At 43.8% G+C, this 27,867-nt stretch overlaps 1 protein-coding gene across 1 annotated transcript in view; it reads left to right on the forward strand.

Moving 5' to 3' along the window:
* The window catches only part of PHACTR1 (phosphatase and actin regulator 1), a 542,166-nt gene that overhangs the window by 484,916 nt on the left and 29,383 nt on the right, over window positions 1–27,867 (forward strand). The window contains 2 exon segments of the mRNA XM_060110072.1: window positions 15,100–15,344; window positions 17,099–17,255. Of these exon segments, the coding sequence (XP_059966055.1) occupies window positions 15,100–15,344; window positions 17,099–17,255 (402 nt within the window).

Genomic DNA, 27,867 nt, shown 5'->3' on the forward strand with positions numbered 1-27,867 from the left:
ACTTGTTTATCTTGTAACTGGAAGTTTGTACCTTTTGACCATATAAAGATATAATATTATTATCGACTATATTCCCCACGCTGTACATTTCATCTCCATGACCCATTTATTTCATTACTGGAAGTTTGTATCCCTTAATTTCCCTCACCTGTTTCACTCATTCCCCCACCCCTTCCTCTCTGATGTTTTATTGGAAACTCCCTTAATGATGGAAATAGGCTCTAGCAGTGGGTACACTCTTCATCCCATTGCTCAGTTGTGCCCGTTGTGTTTTGCTTTTGAAGATATTAGAAGCAAAGAAAAAAGTTCATCCTTTAAAGTTAAACCTAGGTCTTTGTTTGTTGTGATGTCAAACTAGAGTTGAAGATGCTGTAACTTTGGTTACGAGTGCTTCCCATTGAAGCTCACTGTCCCTTATTTAATCCTCTTGGAGCCTAGCCAGAATATATGATATAGTTGGGGACAACGATCGTCTGTAGCTCCTCCAGCAAATTGCTGAGTTGTAGAGATTTATCACTGATCGTTCAGCATCCTTGGACTGAAACTAAAATTAACTTTCAGAGTTTTACAGCAAAGTCTGGAAGATGGGAACAGCCAGGCGAAGGGTCAGGAGAATGAGGGGGACACCCTAGGCAGGGTAGAGGAGGGTGTGTATTAGATAGTAAAGCAGGTAAGGCCCCATGGAAAGAATAATTGAAATCTCTGGGTTTAAACTAAAAAAGCCAAATATTGAGTCTGTGTCACTATTATCACTTAGGTATATCAACAGCCAATTGATATTTTTAATGTGTTTTATTTTCACCCACTGGGTTTTGGTTTAGTATCATACATTTAATTCTAGAGAGAGAAATTTACTTCCTACATATGAGCCTTAAAAGTGGACAAATAAATGACAGTTCTGATAAACTCACTCTTCTTCTACCTTTTCCTATCCCAGAATCCCTGAACAGTTAGATTAGGAAAGCTCTGACATTTGCCAGGAGAAAATTTAATCCCAGGAGAAAATTTCATGCAGTCGCTGAGGCTAAGGATTTATACACCTTGAGTGAAAAACAGGCCCAGTGAAGAAAAAGGAAAGTATCGGTGTTTCCTTAGCAACCGGAAGATCAATCAACAATTTTTTATTGAGCACCTTTCTGAATGGGGCTCTGTGCTTGGCACTGGGGATACAGCCGTGAACAAAATATAGAGGGCGGCTGCCCTCGGCGTGGCTTAGAGTCTGCTGGGAGTGTGACCTGGGCGAGTCAGTGCCAGCAAGGGAGCTGGGGGGAGGGGAGAGCACAGCAGGGGGTCAGCTGGTAGGTGGGCTTCTCTGGAGAGCTGCATTTAAACTGAAATCTCAAAGATAGAAAAAACCAGGAGAAGAAGGGGAAAAGGAATGAGAGAATATTCTAGGCAGATCAGAGGAAGGAATGATACACTGTCTCCGAATGGGTGATGAGATTTTTAGGAAGAAAAGGCAGGAAGTTGACAGTTATTCTCCAGCTTTGTAGAGGGACAATTATAGAGAATGAGAGAAATGACAGAAGATTGTAATCTGATGTAAGGAAGATCCTGGGAACCACTGGAGAGAATACAAGAGATCTTTTTTTTTTTTTTTTGAGGTACGCGGGCCTCTCACTGTTGTGGCCTCTCCCGTTGCGGAGCACAGGCTCCGGATGTGCAGGCTCAGCGGCCATGGCTCACGGGCCCAGCCGCTCTGCGGCATATGGGATCCTCCCGGACCGGGGCACGAACCCGTGTCCCCTGCATCAGCAGGCGGACTCTCAACCACTGCGCCACCAGGGAGGCCCAAGAGATCTTTTGAAAAGATCAGGCTAGCAGCTGTCCCAAATGGCTTACTTGTAGTCTTCATAAAGAAAAACCCTACAGGGCTTCCCTGGTGGCGCAGTGGTTGAGAGTCCACCTGCCAATGCAGGGGACACGGGTTCGTGACCCGGTCTGGGAAGATCCCACATGCCGCGGAGCGGCTGGGCCTGTGAGCCATGGCCGCTGAGCCTGCGTGTCCGGAGCCTGTGCTCCGCAGCAGGAGAGGCCACAACAGTGAGAGGCCCGCGTACCACAAAAAAAAAAAAAAAAAAGAAGTAGAATGGTTTTACCTCTCCTGGGAAGTTAGCTGTACATCGGTGTTAATACAGATAGTCCAGACCAACAGTGGTCAACCAGAACCAGAAAGGCTTCCAGAACCATCTTGAACACTTGGCAACACTTACTGAGTACTGCTTACATTAGCTAGAGATTAAATTACTACCTGTCAAGATTATTGAAAAAGGAACAATTTCAGCATTGGACAGAAGAAATTGAAATCAGTAGCCCCGCAGACCCCTTCAATCTTTATTAATTCTTTTATTCCATAATTATCTTTAGACTTTTCAAAGATGTCAGTTCATTTCTAATCTTAGTATAAAAACATTTTGGGGTGACAGTTACTTTATGTGGCCTCCAGGGTCACAGGAAAGTCTAAAGAATGATTCTTGGTCCTGAACTAGGTGGTCCCTGGGGTTTCTTCTAGCTTTAACAGTCTGACGTAATTACCGCATTGGTGTATGTCATTGTTTCCACCTGCAAATCAGTGTTCATGATGATGAATAGCTGTGCCTTGGAACCGGAGCAGAAATGAACCTCTGAATACCTAAATGTTATTTGCTTGTGAAATGGCATTTATTTGAGGAAGTTCGGTATTTTGTTCATCGTATAGCAAATGGCATGCATTTTCAAATGAAATGTGTTTCCAGGGAAAGATTCTCTTTCTTATACTGATGACCATCTCTTCAAAATCTCCTCCAATTCTGGTGAGACATTCGTCCCTGACCCTTTGAGGCCAGAGTTATCAATGTCTTACTTTAGGTCAGTACTTTGACTTTACAGCATGTATTTATCATCTGTAAGTGGCTGCATGTAGCTGTTCTTTTGCAATTTAACTGCTGCTTTAAGAGGCAGAATGAGATTTCAGAGCAAGGTAATGTCACCCCGAGCAAGACAGATCCTCCCCTGCAAGGCTGGTGAGCCACCTGGTCAGAAGAAGTTTAAAATGAGACTAGATGAACCACTGACATCTTTCAAAGTCTTAAGAGGATAAAAGAGGAAATGTAATTTTATAAGAGAGAATCTGCCCCTGAATTCCTATGTGTACATCAATAGAAACCCTGCCCTTTTCTTAATGAATAAGTATAGATGCTTTGATCTTCTTGGAAACCCTTGTCCAAAAAGATTTTGCAGACCACAAATATTTAAAAAGCTAGGGAATTCCCTGGTGGTCCAGTGGTTAAGACTTGTTGCTTCCACTGCAGGGGGCCTGGGCTTGATCCCTGGTCAAGGAACTAAGATCCTGCATGCCACGTGGCATGGCCAAAAAAAAAAGTTAAAAAGCGAAAGGAAGTGTTTCACAATGTGGTATCAATGTTAACTTCTCGGTTTTGACAAATATACCATGGTCATGAAAGATGTTGACATTAGGGGAAGCTGGCTTAAAGGTATATGGGAATTATCTGTGCTTTCTTTGCAACTCTTCTGTAAACCTAAAATTATTACAAACTAAAAAATTATTACAAAACAAGCCCCCCCAAAAAAAACCAAAAAAAGAAAAAAAATAAAGGAAGTGTTTTAATAAACTAGTGGATAATATCCTTAATGAATGGTTTCTGATAAATCGCTGGTGTTTAAGTACATCCTTTGCTAAAACAGCAACTACCAACATTGACATTTACAAAGTGTTACCCTCTGATCTTGTAAGCAACTGTGAGGTAGGTAGGAAGGTTTCTCCATTTACCTGATGAAGAACCAATAGAGCAAGATGCTCAACTAGTGAGTGGCCCAACTGGGACCCCACCATGGTCCTCACTCCACATCATCCCTCCTGGCACCACATCCAGCCAAGCATGACCTAGGACATTGGCTGATGTCTTGGGACAAAGTCATGTGGAAAAGCCACCACTGTTTGGTGCCTCCATCAGAAATGGAGATTGCTGTCGGTGAGATTCTGGGTGTCTTACGGTTTTATTCATCACATCCTGACCCCAGACACTATTTCAGAAATGTGGGTCATTGGTCCCTGGAAGGACAGACAAAGGGATGTGAATGAACTAATTTACATTCGTTACCATGGCTGGAAAAAAAGGAAGCTCAGAACACATCTTCCACTCAGGGAAGCTCAGTCCCCTGGTCTATATATAGAACGGCATCATTTCCTGCTGACTAAAGTCCAACAAAAAAAACAAAGGCTCCAATGTTGAGTTTCTTATCTCAGAAGGCTGTGAGAAAGCGTACAATGTGTGCCTGCTTTCCTAAAATGAAGCTGATTAACTGTTTTCTTGGGTGTCAGAGGTTACTTCCGTCATTTTCCAGCCGCAGGCACTGCAATTTGTAGCATAATTTCTCACACGTTTTTGGGCTCCGAGAAGAAAACGTCTGACTGTTCCCTCTCCTTTCTGAAAACCCTCTTTATAACTCTGTGCAGTCAGAATGACAAAAGCTGTTCCTGTTTAATTTCATTTTCAGCATCATATTGGAGGGTAATAAATTTTCTCTGTCCTTTCAAGAGATTATTGTCTTCTTTTTTTTTAACAATAGTTGCTGTTGAAATCATATGCGGGAAAGCAGTATCCCTTTATGACACCTTTTTCTTTAAAAATGGTGGTGAAATGGTTCCCGTGTATTTTCAAGGAAGATGAAGGATTTAAAATAGGAAATTTAATTTCAAAACCTGCCACTGATTTCCTAGGAGAGTATCAAAGGTGCTTGTTAATGGGTAATCCCCTGCCCAGGGATGGGTCAACGATGCTCCACTATGCATCTACCTATTATCATGTGATGGAGATACAGTGATGATTATAAAGCTCCCTTGAAAAGGAGCCAACTGTTTAATGACCCTGAGTTGTTGTAGATGTCTTGCATTCATTTCTTGATGAATTATTAAAAATAAGCTGCCTCTCCCTCACCAGTAACGAACAGGAAAGGTAAAACAGTCTCTTAATTTTCAAAGTCTAGGGATTTCTTAGAAACATGTGACTGTTTAAATGATAGGAAAATGTGGTGAAGGGGGAGGGGAACCTGAGGGGTGCCATTGTGTTCTCAATTTATGTCTCTCCTACTTGGTTTAGTAGAGTCACAAAGGAGAGTTGAATTAAAAAAAAAAAAAAGAGTTGCGTTTTCCAAAAAGGAGACTCATTCAATGTTATTCTTGATGGAGACGGGACCAAGGAGAGAGGATACAGCTTTTCACTTCCCTGACTTGTCATGGGGACATAGTGAAGGCAAAGAGAGTTTGCAATGAGTGCTTTTTACTGATTTAGGACTGGCATTTTACTCTCAAACTTTCTGAATCCTACTTTTGTGTGTCTCTTGTAAATGGCAGGCGTCCTGTTTTAGGTACACTTCTGTTTGTTCTTCCTGGTTTATTCATTTTGTTCATGAAGGAAGATATTCAGGCACTTCCATCCTCTGGGGAGAAAGCAGGACAGACAAAGTTGACATCCTCACAAACGTACCTTTCAGTGGAGGAGACAGATGATACACCAATGAATATATTATATGCTGTGTATATACATCTATACACTGAAGAAAATAGAAAGCGGGGGAGTGGGCATCACCTATGATGGTGATACCTTTCTATTCTCGAGGAGCTACGTCGTTGATGTGGCCACAGTAAACCCATTGCATCCCTTCTTCTTCTTGTTGATGACACACCATTATGCAAGACTGGATTATCCAGCTTGGTGATCATTCTTCCCCACTCTCTCTTGTATCCTGTTCTCTCTGCAGCCTACTCGCCCCCAGCCATGGGCTACTCACACACACACGGATGTACCACCCAAGTCAGGAGTTCAAACCTGTCTCTGCGTCCCATCATAGCCTCCAACCTTGGGGGCTCTTCCCAGCAAAATTCATAGCAAAAAAGGAGTTGAGTTCTGTGAACCTCTGTTGTCCTTGCTTTTTGTTATACGATAATTATGATATTCCCATGTTTTTTTTTAAATTTGGGGTGCCAATTGCATTTCATAGTCTGCATGTCCATGTACAAGAAAATAACGGCCTCGAGGGTTCTTTGGGAGAAGACAGTGTGGTTCATGGAAAGGACACAGGCCCTGGAGGGAGAAAACCCACGTCCACATCCCTGTTGTGATCACAACTGAGTGATCACTTATTTCCTCAGAAATGTAACATCCTCATCCATACAATCAGGATAATAACAATACCCTTCCTAACTTTGCAAGTGTTTGTGAAGATTAAATGAGATAATGAACATTTACGAAGTACTTTGATAGGACCCATAAAGGACCCTGTATGTTAACTATTGTTGCTGTTTTGAAAGATGGCCTGCTCCTTTGTCCTGATGTGTGGAGCCCCCTGGTGTATTTAATTACTAGAATGGAAATATTTCAACATGGTGCAACTGGCCAACATCTTGCAAATGTTATGGAATGCTCTCAGGTTTTTGCATGTTCATCCCTATTTCATTTCTCAGGAAAATTACATCATTTGGAGCAACCCAGATGAGGAACAGAATCTCATCTTCCCCCCGCCCTCGCCAGACAATAATTTAGGACTTTTGGTGTTAATTTAAATTTGTCGTAGAATGTCATACAAGAAGAAACCTTCTAGATCTTATCTAGCCGAACTACCTCACCTTACAAAGCAGCCTAACTCTGGACAGTCTTAACTGAAGTGGCCTGAGAGCGTACAGTTAGGAAATGTGCTGACGTTAAGCTGTCTCTGTTACGTTCTGTACTCACACTGTCCTGGGATGGAAGGCACATGGGTACCCTGGCATTCTTCCTTGCACAGATCTCTGTGCCTTATCTCTTTGAATTATCTTCTTAGGAAGAACTCTAGATCACTATTTCCACAGCTTTAATTCTCCTTTCATAGGATATTTTCCCTACACAGCAAGACTATCTAAGGGTCAGGGATAATTATTTTAGTGAATTAGAAGATGGTAAGTGTATTATGGCCTACTCTGATCCCTAGAGACTTCAAATATTTGATTGACTTTTCCATCAGTTCCCAAAACGTGCACAAAAACAGGGCTGAGATATGAAAAGAATGAATAATCAGGCTCTGTCTTTGAAAGGCTTACAGTCCATGGGGGCAGGGGGTAAATGCTTAAATGTGTGATGGTAACATAACGCGACAGATGCTGTAACAGAGGTGGGAATGGAAGCTGTGGAAGCACAGAGAAGGGACTGTTTTCCACTGAAAAATCAGAAAAGGCTGCTCAAAAGAAATGGCATTGGAGCTCTCGTTGAGGGTGGGTGGACTGCTCCAGTCAGACTCTGAGGGGCTATTTCTGAGGTGGGGGGATGGCAGGAAAGCTCACAACGTGCTTGGGAAGCGACAGGTGGCCTGGTGGCTGGAACACCGGGTGCGCGGTAAAGAATGGTAACAGGTCAGATGGGGAGGACTTATGGGGCCAGATGGTGAGGTGCTCCCCGGTCCATTCCAAAGAGGGTAAGGTTTATCCAGTTGACAATGAGCCCCTTCAGAGGTCTTTTAATTGGAATTACATGACCGGAACTGTTTGACAGCAGTAGAGAGGACTGGGTGGTGGCGAGGAGGAGAGAAGGTTCTGGAATGAGCGTAAGTTTTGAAGCCCATTCAGGGCTCTGCTCTTGTCCAGATGACACCAGTACGAGCTCAGGCTCTACAGCCCCTACTGCCCGAGTTCAGTAATGCCTGCACCCCTCTCGCGGTGACCGTGGCTGCCTGCCCCATTTTTCCTCTCTGAAGTGGAGGGTAACAGTGGTACCTGTCTAATAGGGTGGTGGTCGTTAGGCTTAAATGAATCCATCCCTGGCACTATGTGAGCGTTTAAAGTGTTAGTTCTTTTCACCGTTATGTGCAGTGATTCAGGAAGAGTTAGGGAGGCGCCGCCGAGGAGGTCAGGATGAGGGGCTCCACGTTTACCTGCGGTTTTAATTCCTTCTCACCCAGCTGGAAGAGGAACAGTGACCACAACCCCCATGCGATGAGATCCGTTTGAATTCCAAGCAAACTCAGTGCTTAATCTCCGAAGCGTTTTGACGTGAATGGTCTAGAATAGATCTGATTCTGTGAGTCAGCTTTTCCTCGGGGACTTGGACAGGTACTCTGGAAGATGTGGTGACTCTTTCGGGCCACCGGAGTGTCATTTTGTACATGACTAATCTGGGCCACATAATGAGAAAAGCTGCTTCCCGCGAATTGGTTTGGAGCTCTTGCGTTAATGGGGTAGCTGCTCAGGGACGAGAGCAGCGGCACAGATAACATGCTCAGCGGAACTGTCATGGTGTGAGATCGTTGGTACCGCCCCCAGAGCACCAACCTGAGACACAGCAGGTCAGGAACTTAGGAGATGAGATCTGGGCAGTTCATCCTTCGGCAAATACTGCAAATTCCTGAGAGTTAATACCCAAGTTGCATGAGAAGAGACTCAGGTGGTACAACTCTGAAGATGGAGCAGCTGGCAAAGCTGTTGTGCATACTCCAGGCCAGTGGTTCCCAAATGGACAGTTTTGCCCCTCAGAGGACATTGGGCAAAATCTGGTGATATTTTGGGTTGTCACCCCTGGAGCAGATACCACTAGCATCTAGTGAGTGGAGACCAGGTTTGCTGCTAAACATCCTACAATGCACAAGACAAGCCCCCCCCTACAAAGAAGGGTCCAGTCCAAAATGTCAGCCATGCCGAGGCTGAGAGACTCTGGCCTAGGCCAACATTTAACCAGAATGTGATATATACGTCATTGGTGGTACCCAAAGTGAGTTTAAGACGAGCTTTTTTTAAGTTTTAATGGACACGTACTTATTTTAACGTAAGTTGTAAACACATACTTAACATAAAACCAGTGATTACAAAGATATTATTGCTTAAGATGAAGCTAAATTAGTATTGGAGTTTTTTTAAGTGTTGACTTAAAAATACCAAGTAAATAATAGCGTAAGTGGACATCAAATATGGCTAAGGAGGGTGGGATGATGCACGTTAGAAGCCATCGGTTTGGACAAGGAGTCAGAAAACTTTTTCTGTAAAAAAAAACTGGGTAGTGAATATTTGAGGCTCTGCTACAACTTCTCAACCATTTTGGTACAAAAGTCACCATGACAATAGGTAAACAGCTGAGTTCTTTTCCCATTCTGACCTTTCTAAACCCAGTGTCTAAGATGCATCCTTTAAACTCAGTGCCCCAGGTATGGCCTGACTGTGGCAGGAGAGGACACTATAACTTACCCTGGTTAGTAAGATTTAAAATATTTATAAAGTCATGATACCCATTTTGTACACATGTTGTGGACAAAGAGTGATGTGTTCTCCACCTTGCATGTGTACAGTTAGTGGGGTTTGTGTTTAACCAAAGTACACAGTCTTACAAGTATCACAATTCAATTTTTGGGTACAGCATATTGAAACAGAGTGGGTTCAAATTCCAGCTCCTTCCTTTACTACCTACGCCCTCAAGGGCCTGTTAATTACCCTCTCACAGCCTCCATTTCCTGCTTAATAAAATGAGGATAATGATGCCTCTCCTGCAGGGTTGTTATAACAATGTAATGAGATGTGGAAGTCTCCAGAACAGTGGGCAACACATTCAGTAAATGTTTACTTTTTTCCTTTTCTACCTTAGTTCTTCCACATATTTGATTCTGTTGTTAAGCCATTAATAAAAGTGCTCATCAAGTCAGGGGCACCTATAGCTGTGCAATACACTGAAAATACTCCCTGAAAATTAAAGAATGATCTCTTCATTAATACCCTTTAGTATGACTTGTCAGCCACTTAAAATGCACCTAGATGTCAGTGATTCCAGCCTATCTTTCTTTCAGCAAAAACAACAAACAATAACTGACTGTCCACTTAGTGTCAGCCATGGTGTCAGGCACCTGCTACAGACATGAAGAAGACATGGTCCCTGCCCCTGGAGGCATCTACTGCTTGGTTGGGGAGAGGAAGCTAGTAAAAAAAATGGATGTTCCCAATTTTCACAATTGTGGAATCTCCTGACAACCTAGGCAAAGTGTTGCCCAAGACAAGTATTGAAAGATAAATAGAAATTAACCAGGTGAAGGTGAGGTGAGAGCATATCCCAGGCCAAGAGTGTGCAGTGCATTGCTGCATGTGAACAAAGGGTGAGTTGTATGGGGACAGAGGTGTGGAGGGGTTGCAAGGCTGGGTGAATAATACAGGTCAGATTATGCAAGGCATTGTGTGTCAGGCTGTGTCTGAATTACTGCTTCCAGGCTAACGGTTCTCCCTCTTCTCTAGCAGTGACACCTTTTATTTAGAGCAGGTCTTCTAAGTGACAAGTCCATTCTAGAAAACCAGCATTACTAAGACTGTTGGACTGGTGTCCCCCTACCTGCCCATTACCACCAGCGGTGGAGGCCAGATGTAAGACGCGGCTGCATTTCAGTTGATTTAGTTCTTTGCTGTGAAGAATATAGCTCGTAATGTGGATTTTTTTGAATTTTCCATGTGTATCACTCTTGAAGCACTGGTTTTGTAGCCGAGGCAGGCATTCAGGGTTCTAACAGGTGAGATGGCTACTTCTGAGTTTCCGAAAGTTGCTTTGACGACAGTCTGGAGATAGACTGAAACAGAGAATGTTAGGAAACCACCTGAAGGGCCCTTTCTATAAATAACAAGTGAGGGGCTCCCTTGAGGCCATGTCAGTGGGACACACGTGCACCAGACCTACTAAAAAGATACCACTTACTTACCGAATTTCGCCCAAGGAAACTGAGGCTCAGAAAAGTTAATAATCTGACCAATGTCACGAGAGAGTCAGTGACGGAACTTGGACTTGGATCTGTGTCTTGACTGCTCATACCGAGGCCCCATCAGAACCTTTCCGGCCTCCTTCCCAGCTAACTCTTCTATCCCCTTGTATCTGTGCTTGCTCTCCTATGGTCCTCCAGAGCTACCAGATGTGTGGAATCATCGGGTATTTGTCTTTCTCCTTCTCAGCATTTTTCCTAATGCAGAGTTGGCATATATTTATCAATAGAATATTTGTTAAGACCCTTTTGGTGGATTCACCCAGCTTGCTGGAAAACACCTTCTTCGTCCTTATGGAAACTGGACATTCTGTCACATGCTAGACTGGCTGGATCGGCCAGGCGAGGTCTCCAGCTGTTGCTGTGATGCCCCAACCAGGCAGTCACTGGTCACCATGACTGGTCCCTATTTCCCAAGGCTGGCAGTCTTATATGTAGGAGCTGCCCCAGGGGCTGAGGGATCTGCCTTATAAGCCCCTTCTTCTCAGGGTTTACACTTCCCGTAGATCATTTCTTTTTTCTTTTAATACATTTATTTATTTTTATTTATTTATTTTTGGCTGCGTTGGGCCTTTGTTGCTGTGCACGGGCTTTCTCTAGTCGCGGCAAGCGGGGCTACTCCTCATTGCAGTGTGCGGGCTTCTCATTGCGGTGGCTTCTCTTGTTGCGGAGCATGGGCTCTAGGCGCACGGGCTTCAGTAGTTGTGGCATGTGGGCTTCAGTAGTTGTGGCTCATGGGCTCTAGAGCACAGGCTCAGTAGTTGTGGCTCACGGGCTTCGTTGCTGCACGGCATGTGGGATCCTCCTGGACCAGGGCTTGAACCGTGGCTCCTGCATTGGCAGGCGGATTCTTAATCACTGCATCACCAGGGAAGCCCCTCCCGGTAGATCTTTGAGAGAGGAGAAATCACAGTCTCCTCTTTATCATAGACTACTTGGGAAGCTGAGTTTCTTAGCTTTCTTTGCATAGTATTTCTCCTTTCTCTGTCCTCTTGAGGCAGTTTGGAGTTGTCCACCTTAAGGAATTCTTGTGCTTTCTAGTTTCCAACTTTTATTTCCTCAAGACTTTTCCCACCAGACATGAATAGCTATTGGCTTCTTTTCATTCTTGCTCTTGTCGTATCCCCAGCTCTCTGCCTTCACTAGAGCCAGTAATTAAACTAGCAATGGCGGGGAGGGGAGAAAGCAGGGGTGGGGAAAACAGGAGCCATGGAATTACAGTTTTGCTTCTTCCACCCCAACTTCCCTTAATACCCAGTGCAGCAATCCAAGCACTGTTGGAGCCCGGTGTCGTTGTCTGATGGAAGGGCCGCCTCGGGAGGCAGTGTAGTCCGTCACCTTTCAGTCAGCTGTTGGATCTGTCATGCGAGACCATCCATTCTGTACTCCACCTTCTTGTCCTCACTGTCATTCCTATTAAACTAGGTGGGAAATGGGCCCCCTCACCTGCTAATGTCTAATTAAGATGTTGCATTTTTATAAACATGTGATTTAATCTTATTCAGTGGTTGCCGTGTTTTTTTAAGTTGATTTAGTTCATGTCCTTGAACATCGTAGCTCATGACGTGTCAACTGGATTTGCCATTTGTGTCACTGAAGAATTACGAGAAAAATACAAAGAGGAAAACAGCCCTTTGGAAACAATGGAAGGAAGAAAGTGAATTGAATTTAAATTACACATAGCAATCATTCAAAGTGTAATGCGGGACTTCCCTGGTGGCGCAGTGGTTAAGAATCGGCCTGCCGGTGCTGGGGACATGGGTTCGAGCCCTCGTCTGGGAAGATCCCACATGCCGCCCACGGAGCAACTAAGCCCATGCGCCACAACTACTGAGCCTGCGCTCTAGAGCGCGTGCGCCACAGCTACTGAGCCCGTGCGCCACAACTACTGAGCCCACGCGCCTAGAGCCCGTGCTCCGCAACGAGAGAAGCCACCGCAGTGAGAAGCCCGTGCACTGAAACGAAGAGTAGCCCCCGCTCACCACAACTAGAGAAAGCCCGTGCACAGCAACAAAGCCCCAAACGCAGCCAAAAATAAATAAATAAATAAATAAATAATTTCTTTAAAAGCTGAGATTTAGACATTAGACACATTAAAAAAAAAAAGAAAGTGTAAGGAAAGTTTTAAAGGAGACCTAGCATGCATTCATACGTCCTTAAGAGTTTTCTTTTGGATAAGATGTTCTAACGTAAAATTATTGGTAGATAGCATAGGCTCACACTCCGTTTCTTAACACGTCAAACACTGTTGGATGGTAAAACGCATTCAGTTTCCTATGTTTAGAAATTCCTTAAATGAAAGACATAAATTCCGCTTCAAGTTCATCTGAAAAAGAATAAAATTTAACCAAGTGTTTCTGGCTCCATTATTCTGGCTGGACTTCATTCAGAGCCGGTCCTAAAAAGGATTCTAAATTGCTGTAGGAACCTTGGATAGACTCTAATAAGAAAATAACTAATTTTCTTTATTTTTGATAATACACATTTCCTGATTTTCTTACAATGAACCTCATGTGGCTTTTATTAAGAAGCACATCATTTTTTTAAAATGCTTTATTATTTGTTTTTAGAACCTATAAACAAACCCATTTCTGGTAGTCTTATGTCCCTAAGATTTAAAAGTCACGACAGTATAATTATGATAGGAAGAAATATACTATGAGGTTTAAACAAGACTAGAAATAAATTAGCAAGACTTTTAATAATTATGTTTGTGAGTATATATAATTGAGTTGCTGACAAATAAATCAGATTTGAAAGCTAATGGACATGGTTGGCAAAATCATTTTCATATTGAATCACTGGAAAAAATATTCAGTGGCCCTGTTACTGTGAATTACATACTAAATTATAATGCATGTCCAATATTTTCCTTGTATATTCATGAACATTTATTTTTTCCCCTGTATATTGAAAGATCATTTTAGCCAATTGTTTGAAAGTTAGAAATTGTTGGGTATTGTTAATATATTAATTTTTAATGTATTTTTTACAACTTTATTGGAGTATAATTGCTTCACAATGGTGTATCAGTTTCTGCTTTATAACAAAGTGAATCCGTTATACATATACATCTGTTCCCATATCCCTTCCCTCTTGCGTCTTCCTCCCTCCCACCCTCCCTATCCCACCCCTCCAGTCGGTCACAAAGCACCGAGCTGATCTCCCTGTGCTATGCGGCTGCTTCCCACTAGCTATCTACCTTATGTTTGGTAGTGTATATATGTCCATGCCTCTCTCTCGCTTTGTCACAGCTTACCCTTCCCCCTCCCCATATCCTCAAGTCCATTCTCAAGTAGGTCTGTGTCTTTATTCCTGTTTTACCCCTAGGTTCTTCATGACATTTTTTTCCCTTAAATTCCATATATATGTGTTAGCATACGGTATTTGTCTTTCTCTTTCTGACTTACTTCACTCTGTATGACAGACTCTAGGTCCATCCACCTCATTACAAATAGCTCAATTTCGTTTCTTTCTATGGCTGAGTAATATTCCATTGTATATATGTGCCACATTAAGAAGCACATCATTTTTAATTAAAAAATATTTTTTATCTGAGTTGGCTCAACTAAAGGGATAAAACCAAAAATACGATCATCATTGCTGCTGGGAACATTGACCTGATGAAAAACCAGACTGGCGTTCCCTGTGTCTGCTGAAGGTCTGACACGGTCCTTGGGAGAGAACTTGGTCTGAGTCGCCCTTGCCCGTGTCCACCCCGATGTCATGCGTGGGTCTCCAGCCTGATGGTCCCACCTCTTCTGTTTCTCTGCATCTCCATCCATGACATTTCAAACAATCAGCCCCTACCAGTCATGCTGTATAGCTTTGAAAGCTGGAACTTCATGTGTTGTCTCTTTCTTTCCTGGGTCTCTCACTTCACCATCAAATGAACCTTTTACTCCTTTAAGACATGTGGGTTGCCAATGAACCTTCCTTTGACCCTTGGGGTTGTTGCTCTTAACCAGAAATAAAAAGAGTTAAATTTATGTTTAAAAATTTTTATTTTTTAAATTGTGGTAAATACACAGGACATGACATTCACCATCTTCCCCATTCTAAAGCATACAGTTCCGTGGCGTTCACGTACAGTCGCATTACTGTGCGGCCGTCGCCGCCATCCATCCGCAGGGCAGTAGAATCCTCATTTCCTATTCCATGCTGCTACTACCGTCAGGTAACTCAGCTGCCCCCAAACCGTTAGCTGTTAGGTGAGAGATGAGACTGGAATTGCCCAGGAGACCTTTTGTCTCTTAGGACGGGACGGCTAAGTCTTTAAAAGGTTCTGATGCATTTAATATGACACATTCGCCAGAATAAATGTGCTCTTTTCTCCCTCTCTTTAAACAGCTCTGAGCAGCGGGTACCCTGTTCTACTTCTTACCACAGCTCTGGTTTGCACTCGGGTGACAGTGTCACAAAAGCAGGACCTCTGGGCCTTCCGGAAATAAGACAAGTGCCAACTGTTGTGATTGAATGTGATGACAATAAAGAAAATGTGCCTCACGAATCAGACTACGAAGACTCTTCCTGCCTGTACACAAGAGCAGAGGAGGAGGAAGAGGATGAGGATGACGACAGCTCGCTGTATACCAGTGGGTGCATCCAGACTCTTCGCTGAGGGTGGGAGGGGCGTGGCTGGCGGGAAGAGCTGCCCACCTCTGTGGGTTCTAATCTGAGGTCCGAGGTTACTGTTTCTTCATTAGTAAGATGAAAGGGTAACTGTCCTCTGAACAGCCTCAGAGCTCTAAAAATTACAACATCGTGCTACCATCTCTTGCCTCTTTAGATGTCTCTTTTTTTCTTTGATTGCTTCCCTTGGGATGCAACATCCCATCAATTAAAAAAAAAAAAAGCGAGGAAGGGAGGCACCATAAAATTCAATTCCAGTCTACAAAATATATAAAAATACTAACCATGGTATATGGAACAAATTCATTTTTAAGCATACCTCAACCACTGAACTTAAATTTCAGTGATCAGCTTTTTAATGCGTGAGCTTATATAATAGCAACCTTTTACCGACTGTGTGCCTGACAATATGCTAAGGTTTTATTCTCATCTACGTCTTACAACACTCAGGGGCATAAACTATTGCCCCATTTTACAGGTGAGGGGAGAAAATGGAGAGGTAAGGGACTTGCCCAGAGACTCACGTCTACTAAGTGGCAGTGCTGAGAGTTGAAGCTGCCTCTGTCTCATTCCAAGACCCACGTTCCAAAAGCAGTGGCAAAAGAAGGAAGCTAAGTACTCACTCTATAAGATCCAAAGGAAGCCCCCAAACTTGCTGCTTCCCAGTCTCTTCCTCTTGCTTCACACTCACCAGGCTTCAGACAGCTCGCTAAACCTGAGTGATGGAAATAGTCCTGGTGTTGAGGAGAGAACCCTGGAGGGGCAGCCGAAGGCCCACGTGGTCCATGAGGGAAGGAGCTGTTGCCCAGCCTCTGCTCACCGTTTCCTGCCCGGAGAATGGAACACTTTATACCAGGGTTTCTCAACCTTGGCACAAGTGACATCTTGGGCCAGATAATTCTTGGTCATGGCGGCTGCCCTGTGCATTGAAGGATGTTTGGTAGCATCCCTGGCCTCTACCCACTGGGTGCCGGTAGCACCCTCCCCAGCAAACTCCAGTATGACAACCAAAAATGTTTCTAGACTTTGCCAAATGTCCCTGGTGGGGACAGAAATCACTCCTGATTGAGAATCATGGATTTATTTCAGATGTGAGGAAGCCCTGCTCTTGGTGCTCAGAACCTCTTATGCTAAAAAGAAAAGCAGACCCAGAATATTGCCTGTTTCCATGAGCCGGCCCCCTCTCCCACCCCACGCAGACCCCACTTTGCCCAGCTTTACTTGCCTGTACCCTCCAGCCCCACTGTAGCTGATCTCTCTTGTCTCCTGTGATGCGCCCACCTATCCATCACCTCTGAGCGTCTATGCACGCAGATGCCCACCGGCCTGCTGCCTGTTGGCCTCACTTACGCTGCACCTGCCGGCCGCCCCTCCTCCGTCCCTCCTCCGCCCTCTGCATTCTATTTTGCACTCCGCTGTCTGTCCCGCCCTCCTTTTTGATGTTGCCCACATGGGGGGGGCGGGCAGTTCCTGGGGAGCACAGATCCAATCACAGGCTCTCCATGTGCCCCGCGCATGCCCAGCATACTGCGAGGCAGAAAGGACATGCTGATTGCAGGAACTGTACGAAAGTCACATACTGTAGCTTTCCTCCTTTGACCGAGGTCCTGACCGCGCTCAGGTGTTGGGCTCTTATATCTGTCTCCCTGCCTCTCACCTTGTGGTCCATGGCTGTCCCTGGGGGGAGCCTTATTACCTCATGTCTCCCTTCCTGCAGGCTCCCTGGCCATGAAGGTGTGCAGGAAGGACTCCTTAGCCATCAAACTCAGCAACAGGCCCTCCAAGCGAGAGCTGGAAGAAAAGAACATCCTTCCAAGGCAGACGGATGAGGAGCGGCTGGAGCTCAGGCAGCAGATCGGCACCAAGCTCACCAGGTAGGATAGCGCAGCCCCCGGCTCCATGGATTTCCGTGCAAGAATTCAGTCTCCATCCTCAGATCTGTTTTGAGTGTCTCTGAAGAGCTCCCTGCAGAAAAAGTCCATGGAAAATATTCCATTTCTTCTACAGGGTTGCTTTTATGATCCCCTCTTTCTCACTCATCAAAATCTTAGAAATGTCACTTGACTGAAGGTTCAAGCTGAGAGGAAGATTTCCAGGGAGAATAAGCACCTGTAGAACAATCCCCATCATCCAGTAGAATTGAGGACCTATATACCTAGTCACTGTGGTTTGCTTAAGCACAAAGCAATTGAATAAATGGACATTTCTGCTAGACTGTGCAACTAGAAGACATCAGTGGTGGGTAAAGATGCCTCATTACTGAGCTGGGACTCTGCTTGAGTGATTGCCCCATGAGTGGGTATTACAGACACAGGCAAAGCAGTATGTCATATTACTATGTTAAACACTTACGTGTGTATTTATAACCTAGTGCATCTTTATGTGGTGTTAGCTAACATCTGTGACACACTTATTAGCCAGGCATTCTTCTAAACGTTTTATGTGTGTTCATTCATTTAATCTTTGAGCTTCCCTGTGAAATGGACATTTCTATGCCCATTTCACAGATGAGAACACGAAAGAGAACTTTAGTTACCTGCGTAATGTCAGACAGAATGGCTGTGGAGAGCTCCCTCTTGACCATATAGGACGCTGCCTCTGTAATAATAGTCACCAGGTGAGCCCTCACTTTGGCCCAGGCACTGTGCTCATTGTTTGGATGCAGTGTGTAGAGGTCTCCCAGGGCTTCCTGCTGACTTTCCCACTTACTGCCCCATAGCCTCGTGTAAGTCACTTATTCTCTTCCCCTGTGTCTTCTGCCTTTATAAGATGGGGAGTTGTAAGAATTAAACAACATAAGTAAAGCACTTAACACAGTCTCTCTAACTCCCTCTAGGGAGCCTGTCCCATGGTGGAGGAGCCTGACTGTTAAACGCTCTTCCTTCTGTTGAAGTGAGATCTCTGTCCACGCATTTGCCACCCATTGGTCATATTCCTTCTGCAGCTACCTCACTCCTCTTAACACACATGCTTTCGGGTACTTGGAGGCAACGATACTGGCTCCCCAAGTCTCCTTTCTTACACTGCCGATAGCCACATTCTCTCTCTGGGGTTCAGTGGGTTGGCTGGATAGAGGTCTAGGCTGCTTCCTGAACCAGCTCATTCAATTTTACACCTGATACAAATAGGGCTCTCCATTGGGGGACTAGAAATAAGAGAAGAAGCAGACCCTCGACCCCAGCCCCTCTTCCCAAAAGTTCATCTCCATTATCCTTTGACTGGGACAAAGGAACATGGGTATCCTTTATTCTAGTTCCTTCCCTCACTTCCATTTTCCCCGCTTTGTGACAGTATAAGCAGAGCCCCAGGATTGTGGGGAAAATTGAACACTTCTCTGCAGATGTATGTGAGATGCCAACACATCTAGCTGCCCAAGGTGGCGTCTTCTGTGGAGAGAGACAAAGGTGGGAGATATGGAAAGCAGATGTGTGCAGCTGGCCACTCTGCTTGTCCACCACAGAGCATCATCCACCTGGAGGAAACTGACAAAGTGAAAAAGGCCATTGTCCCAGCACATGCTCCTAAAAAGACACAGCCCAGCTTCTCATGCCTGAATCCATACCTGCATCCCACCACTATGAGCACGTGGCTATGGCAGTGACACAACCCAGAGGTGGGAAGAGACCTAGGCCACCCTGCACTGCAAGAAGTTCTCCACATTTGAAGATTTATCCTTGGAAATCATCCCTTGCCCAACCTTTCCTCTTCTGACAGCACTTAAATACTGCTCAGGTTTCATAAAATCCACTGAGCGTTCACCATAGTGATGTCGATTCCCAACCCTCGTTCACCCTGGTCAGTAGAAGAAGACACACTGACCAGGGAGAGAAAGATGGAGGTAGAGAGGACAGCACTGGGCATATTCCAGGTGTTGAGCTCTGAGTCCATTTCTTCTTTGTTCACTCTTTCAACTAGGGAGTTTATTTCCTTCTGGTGTAACTCTTGGCATCTCAGTCAGATTACAGGAACTGGACCTAAAGGAAAGGACATCAGGAGTGTTGAGCAGGTCAACATAGTTGTACAGAGTTCAGCCAATCTGGTGGGGAGGCCTGATCCACATCTCAAGGTCTTCTTTAGAAAGGAATTTTAAGGACTATTCTCTTTTGAATGAGAACCCAGCTTGGTGCTTCCAGCCACTCATTTATCCTGAAGCCAGGGCAGAATGAAGGAGAAATCTGAGAACCAGAAGGTGACCGTGGTAGAGAGAGAACTAATCTGAGGCCCAGAGCCTTGGCTTCTAGCTCTGGTTCTGAGGGTTTCCTAAGCAGGTGTTTGCTCACTCTGGGTCTACGTTTCCTAATCTGAGGGGATTCGATCATCTGATCACTTTGTGCAAACTGTGAACTTCATTATCATCCAAAGTAACTAAAAGTATGTAGGAATCTGTTGTAGAGTTTGCATGTCCGAAGCTACAAGGCTGCAGCTTTCTTTGGCTATTTGAGGTAGTAAGATGTACTGGAAATCTCAAGCTCTTTGAAAAGCCTACGGCCAAGTCTGCGGTCCTCATGGAGTGAGCAAGATAGAAAACATAATTTTAGTCTGACAGTTTTAATAGCATAAAAGAATAATGTAGCACTCCAAGAATAATCCCAAATTGGGGGAAGGGAGCAGAAACATCCAGTAAAATGATATCAAGTATTAAGGGAGAGTTTCTACCTAAGAATGCAAAAATATTGTTCTTCCAAAAATGTTTTCTCATTGATGCTATTGGGCAAACTCTCCTAAACCTCGGTCATCAAGTCATCTGGATGCTTTGATAGTAAATAACTGTCTTAACCAACCGCCATTTGAGAAGTGAGGGCTGCCCTTGAGACATGAAGGTTGTCAGCTGGGTGTGCGTTTCTCTGCTCCTTATGTATACAGACTCAGGCCAGTTGCAGAGAGAACCAAGGGGTCAACACATCCATCCGCTGGGGTGTCCAAGGGATGAAATAGCAGAACTTCGACTTAAATTTATTTTATGTCATTCTTTTTAAATCGATTGTGTCTGTGTTATAATACACATATATATCAATGCAGTAGTATCAGTACTTGTATATAACTTATAAATAAAGAAATGGCATGGGTGGGGATACATGCTTAAAAAATTAAATTGACGGAGTTCTCAAGAAGCTTCGAGCCCACAGGTCTGAGGGTCCCTTCTCAGGGCTGCGTGAGCAGGTCCTTTCCTCTCCAAGGACCTCTAGTCAGTGGAATTGTAGAGACCTCAGGGCCATCCCTCACCCCTCCAAAGCCCCCAAATGCAGGATGCTGCTGCTTTCTCTCTGAGTCTCGTCTCTGGGCCCTTCAGCCTGAACCCTAGGAGGTGGTCAGCCTGTGTGATCTTAGCTCTCCAATCCACTTTCAGCTCCCTTCATTTACCAAGCTTTTTCCTCCCCTAAGATTAATATTCAACCCACATGACTCCATGTTATTTATTTGAAATACATCTTACTACCCCTCCTCCCATGCAAAAAAAAATCATTATTTAAAAAATTAGACATGGAGCCATACTTCTCAGTGTTCATAGTGAGGGTGACCTCTTGATCAGCCAGGGGACAGCTGATATGGCCCTAAGCCACTTTCCAGCTTGGGGCATTGATTGGTTGAAGAAATGACCCCCCCCCAACTAAAGGATGGCGCTCAAGACCATTGGGAATGGGGTTTTGAGGGACTAAATAGAAGTCTGATGCCTAAAGGAGTTGTTCTTTTGCTTCTGAAACATCCCTTAGAAAGTGAATCATCCTGTAAGTCACTAAGACTCCTTATTTTTTTAAAAAGGAGCTAAGACCCTGAAACGTGATCTGTTCTTGGTTACTCAATAGCCAGTGCGCCTAAGCCTCCTCTTGGGAACAGCCAGCCTTTCAGACCCAGCTGTCCAGTCCTCTCCACCTGAGGTCCCCTCCCTCAGTCCCCTCCAATACCTTCTGTAAGGTTTGGATCAGACAGGGGGAGAGAAAGCCTGGGAAGGACAATAAAATGGGAGGTGCCTTGCAGTATACGTAGGAGTATATAATCTAAATTAAGCTCAGGAATAAATAAGGATTCGGGCAATCTGCCTCCGTGACATACTTGTTCCCCTAAAATATCTCTTCACCCTTAAAATATCCATGTCCCACTCAGGGGTGAACTGCCATCATCTTTTTTCTTTCTTTTTTTAAAATTTATTTCTATTATTTTATTTTTTATACAGCAGGTTGTCATCATCTTTTTTGCAATCATGGTTGACCACGATGTTTTCAGCATCCCTCTGAGCTGAAGCAGGCATAGCCCCGTCTTAAAATGGGAAGCATCCCTACAGGGAAACTCTTTGGAAACCTTGCTGGGTTTTGGAAAGGATGTTTCTCCTTGTGATGTCCCTTTCCTAGACCAGATATAGCTGGTGATTCAGGCCACTCACCTATGATTCTTGCCAACAATCAAAGGAGATGCTGACTTAATTTCAGCTACTGGGAGTTATTCGTTTTCTAGGGCTACCATAACAAAGTACCACAAACTGAGTGGCTTCCACAACAAAAATGTATGGCCTCACAGTTCTGGAGCCTGGAAGTCTGAAATCAAGGTGTCGGCAGGGTTGGTTCCTTCTAAGGGCCGTGAGGGAGAATCTGTTCCAGGCTCCTCCCCTGGCTTCTGGTGGTTCACTGACAGTCTTTGGCCTTCCTGGTCTCTGCCTTCATCTCCTCCCGGCGTGGGTATCTCTGTGTCCAAATTTCCCCTTTTTATAAGGAAACCAGTCATCTTAGATTAAGGTCCAACCCTCATCCCCTTGTTTTAACTTGATGACCTCCATAAAGACCCTATCTCCAGATAAGGTCACACTCTGAGATGCTGGGGGTTAGGACTTCGACATTTGTATTTTGGGGAGATACAATTCAACCCATACCATTTGGGGAAGCATAAAGTGGGTCTACCTAGAAAAGGAGCCACAAACTTAAATGCACACCTGGGGCCAGGCAGGTATGGAACATAAGGGAAGCGGGCAGTTCTAAGATTGTTAACAGGGAGTTCTGGGAACTGGGGTGAGATGGAAAGTCCATCCTTTATCAAAAGGGGTCACCACTCTTCAGCTTCAGTCCCCTGTTGTTTTGGAGAAATGAAAGACCAGTTTGTCAGATCTTATTTAAAAAAAAATCTGGATTTTTTAAAAATGAAAATTCCAAAATTTTTAAACATTGGACAGACCAAGCAGAATATAATTATGGATTAAGTTTAGCCCCGGGATCATGTCTCAGCCTGTGCCCCCTGGATATAATCTCTGACCTGGAAACCATAGGTTTTCCTATCTACAGTATAGTCCTAAATTCTGTGGGCATGCACTGTACACTGATGACATGAGATAGAGCTCTTCTGTGTGTGATAAATGTCAGTGTGAGCATGTGCATGTGTCTCTCTGTAGCAGTTGGGAATTAACATCTTCTAGAATCCAAATTAATTTGAATGTGGTTATGTGGATTAATCACTAAAGCAATATACTCTATTCCTAAAAAGAACTTTGACCCAGCTTTCAGGAATTTAGTCAATTGGTTTTCAGAGTGTTTGTGACTATGGAAAAACACATTAAGTTGAATGAAGAAATTGGTTGACATAGCTGTCACTGCTTTCTTTTCCTTAATGCATGTTGAGTCTGGGAATCAGAAGGATTTAAGGTTAAAGCACTGGTAATTGTTGATAGTTTGAATCTATACATACAGCATGAGATCCACACCAAGCATCATACATACGGCAGATGAGATGTAGGACCCGCCTTTGAAGATTACCAGAATTCTCCCTGTTCTTTCCTCCTTGGTATTTATGATTGCCACCCCTTAAATAGCTGTTGTCTTTGCGGTGGCAGGGGAGTGGGGAATGAGATAGGGGAGGTGGAAAAGTGATGACCTCATCATCCCCATGAAACCTAATGTGTTATTCTCTCTTATTCAGAATTTAATATGCTAGAAAGAAAGAGTATTCTAAATCTGTTTTTTTTTTTTTTTTTTTTTGCGGTACGCGGGCCTCTCACTGTTGTGGCCTCTCCCGTTGCGGAGCACAGGCTCCGGATGCGCAGGCTCAGCGGCCATGGCTCACGGGCCCAGCCACTCCTAAATCTGTATTTTATGCTCCTAAGTAGTTCACACTATAGGCAGAATACAAAATAATACGTACAGAGGATTATGTGCTGCTTTAAATCATAATATAATGTTCAAGGGAGAAACTTGAAATCCATTTTTCATGCTTATAGCACAGACAATAAAATGCAGTAGTCCTGACTTCTGACTGTAGCTTGCATACTGTTGATGGTTTGGGAAAATCAGTGTAATGAGTCTCGATACACCGAAGCCTAGTTCCAAGGTGGCAGATGGTATCTCCCCCCAGATCTAAGGGCTGATGGCTAAGTGTGAGCTGCTACCTTCCCAGGCTAGGTAATTTCTTCTGCTGCAAAAGCACTTTCTAAAAAAAGGAATAACAATCAAAGGCTCTATGAATTCAATTCACCTTTGGCTGACTGAGGGGGCCCTGGACGTGTGTCCCTGTGAATCACTTGAAAGAAAGAAGGGAGGAAAATATACTCGAGTGAAGTTTTGGAGGAGCTTCCTTGTCCGCCTGGCTTTTGCAGCCTTGCAGCAGCCTCTGCAGCCTCCTCATCACCCCTTTGACGGTGATGAAGGCTGGAGTGGAGAGGGGACCAGAGAGGAGAGAGGAGCGGCCAGAGGGCACTTGTGTCCGCGCATCTTCACATCCGCAAAGCCTGGGAGGGAATGGATCAGGTCAGTGGGCTTTTTCTGTGGATTCTGAACCCTCCCATGAACAAAACTGAAATTAAGTACCAGTCACCAAGCCTGAACTGAGTGACCAGAACAAGCTAAATCAGGGTGAAATATGATGAGAATGGAGTTGTTGAATCCTGCATCATTTGCATAACAAACATGTGGAATCTTCGAGCAGCTCAGTTGCTTTCAGATCATTTGACATCTCCCATTAACTCACTGGGCAAAATAGAAAATCCTCTCTTAAAAGCCCTCCAGAGGGCTTCCATGGTGGCGCAGTGGTTGAGAGTCCGCCTGCCGATGCAGGGGACACGGGTTCGTGCCCCGATCCCGGAAGATCCCACATGCCGCGGAGCGGCTGGGCCCGCGAGCCATGGCCGCGGAGCCTGTGTGTCCGGAGCCTATGCTCCGCAACGGGAGAGGCCACAGCAGTGAGAGGCCCGCGTACAGCAAAAAAAAAAAAAAAAAAAAAAAGCCCTCCAGAAAGGCTGACATCTTCTGAAAGGTGCTGAGTTGAGTCGAGGCTACAGCGTGACCTGACTGATAGAAAGTTAAGGGCAACTACACATCTGTTTCTGTTTGTTTGTTTTTGCTGATTGCCATTCTTTTATTTTTTTTTGAATTTTTTTTATTTATTTTTTATACAGCAGGTTCTTATTAGTTATCTGTTTTCTACATATTAGTGTATACATGTCAATCCCAGTCTCCCAATTCATCCCACCCCCTCACCCCCCACTTTCCCCCCCTTGGTGTCCATACGTTTGTTCTCTACATCTGTGTCTCTATTTCTGCCCTGCAGACCGGTTCATCTGTACCATTTTTCTAGATTCCACATATATGCATTAATATATGATATTTGTTTTTCTCTTTCTGACTTACTTCACTCTGTATGACAGTCTCTAGGTCCATCCACTTCTCTACAAGTGACCCAGTTTCATTCCTTTTTATGGCTGAGTAATATTCCTTTGTATATATGTACCACATCTTCTTTATCCATTCATCTGTCGATAGGCATTTAGCTTGCTTCCACGACCTGGCTATTGTAAATAATGCTGCAGTGAACACTGGGGTGCATGTGTCTTTTTGAATTATGGTTTTCTCTGGGTATATGCCCAGTAATGGGATTGCTGGGTCGTATGGTAGTTCTATTTTTAGTTTTTTAAGGAACTCCCATACTGTTCTCCATAGTAGCTGAATCAATTTACATTCCCACCAACAGTGCAAGAGGGTTCCCTTTTCTCCACACCCTCTCCAGCATTTGTTGTTTGTAGATTTTCTGATGATGCCCATTCTAACCGGTGCGAGGTGATACCTCATTGTAGTTTTGATTTGCATTTCTCTAATAATTCGTGATGTTGAGCATCTTTTCATGTGCCTCTTGGTCATCTGTATGCCTTCTTTGGAGAAATGTCTATTTAGGTCTTCTGCCCATTTTTTGATTGGGTTGTTTGTTTTTTTAATACTGAGCTGCATGAGCTGTTTATATATTTTGGAGATAATCCTTTGTCTGTTGATTCATTTGCAAAGATTTTCTCCCATTCTGAGGTAGAATGATATGCTAATTAATTTGATTGTGATCATCATTTCACAATATAGACATATATGAAAACATCCCATCGTACACCTTAAATATACAAATTTTTCATTTGGCAAAAACAACAATAAATAAAAGGCTTTTCACATTGGCTGAGGGAAGGAGGTAGCCAGTTGGCAGTTGCTGTGCAGATTCATGGTTTAATCTGAAGGGGGCAGATCACGTGGAAAGTTTGTTTGGGTCTGTGCTGAGGCCAACCTCACTACATGCCCATGATCTGTGTCAGTGAATGGACTGCTCCTGGGGGCCAGGAGATCAAAATAATCTCCATTAGAGAAAAATGAGACCCAAAATAAACATTGCTTATGTTTAAAGAAAAAACTAGCTTGAGTACAACTGGGAGATCTCAGAAAGGAACAGTGGACGTTGAGCTGAATAAGTTTGTTTTCTATGGGTTTAAGGTTCACTTTTCAGGGAAACAAGTTACTAAGGGAGACCATGGAACCTCAACAAACTGATTCTGTTGGAATTCTATTAGAATTGATGCTGCACAACACTGTGTGAGGTATCATTTAAAAGGGAGCTGGAGGGAACTCCCTGACGGTCCAGTGGTTAGGGCTCAGTGCTTCCATTGCAGGGGCCACGTGTTCGATTCCTGGTTGGGGAACTCGGATCCCACAAGCCCTGACATGTGGCCAGAAAAAAAAAAAGGTAGCTGGATAATCATCCTTCAAAGAGATTAGTCAAGGTTACCCATTGTTCTCTGTTTTAGCCTGGGAAAGAGATGCTGATGGCAGGTTCTGTGGGGAAAGTGTGGGTCCTTCTGGACCACATTCTTTTATTGGTGGGAATGTATTTTAGACTATTTCTCTTTCCATTTTTTTTCCTTTAAATGTTCCTGGAAGAATGGGGATGGGACAGGGCTCTGGATAATTTAATCACTGAATAATCTAAACATTTATGTGTTAATAGGAACAACTTCAACTTGACTTGTCAGACCATTTTTCTTGTAATATATTTTTTTTCTTTCCTACAATCTTTTGATCCCTCTATAAACTAAAGCAGTCATAAGGATGTGTCCTTGCTATCATACTTTTATTCATGAAAGGCGCTCTCAAAGCCATTTGTGAATCTACTGGGAGGCAATGAATAAACAATGAGTTAAATCATCTTATGAAGCACCGAACTTTGGTTGAAAGATGATTCTGTCGCATGGAATAGTACTTCAAAATCTGGTCTGGTGCTTTCAGATTAGCTTATTTGGAGTTTTCTTTTTCCCACAGTGAGCTTTGTACCTATATCACAAGGAGTCTATTTGTGAGTTTCTTTACCTCCTTCACAATTGCATCTTCTGAATGTGAAGAAGTATAGAATAGAGCACTTTAGAACTTCAGTGGACACTCACGATCACTGCCTCCAGCACCCTTAATTTTACAGTTAAAGAAACTGAGGCCAAAATAAATTAAGCTGCTAGCCAAGTTCGTATAGTTATCTGGCTACACTGGGATCTGAAACCAAGACCTCTGACCCCAGCCAGTGCTAAAAGTTAATATCCCCCAGAAAGGGGAGAAATGTATTCACTTCTCACTGGAAGAAACAGGCCAGTTATTTGTTAGAAAGTATGACAAGTCATAGATCTCAGTTGATTTTCTCAATTCATGTCTGAAAGAGAGAGAAATGACTCAAAGGTTTTGAATTAAATCTTTAAGAAACATTTTCAGAAGTCAAAAAGCCCATGAATAAGGAATCTGTGAATTCTCTCATAGGTAGTTTCTTTCATGGGCACTGTTTCCTCCGCAATCCCACGTAGCTAAAAGAACATTTAAATTAAGTGCCCAAGTGAGAGACATTTCCCCATCTTAATAGTTAATCACAGCTGAGAAAATCTCGTTAATAATTTTTGAAGACTGATCAGGTACTTTTGAAGATTCTGTATCTGCTGCCTTAGTTTGGAGTTGGCCTGTTCTAGTGATTCTGTCATTCAGATGATAAATGAAGCTCTAATCCGTTATACTTAGATTTTTTTGATCTTTGTTTCAATGATGAAGTTGGCATTTCTAGTCTCCAGGATAATTTCCATGGTATGTAGAGTACTTTCTCCCTAATCCACCAACTTTGGCTGCAGGTTTGACTGAAGGTGATTTTTCAACAGCTCCCCTTAGAGCTTGCACACAGTCCTGAATATTTAAATAGCAGAACTGGATTACAGCTGAGACATTTGCACAACAG

Source organism: Mesoplodon densirostris, chromosome 10 (assembly GCF_025265405.1).
Source record: "Mesoplodon densirostris isolate mMesDen1 chromosome 10, mMesDen1 primary haplotype, whole genome shotgun sequence".
Taxonomy (NCBI): Eukaryota; Metazoa; Chordata; class Mammalia; order Artiodactyla; family Ziphiidae; genus Mesoplodon; species Mesoplodon densirostris.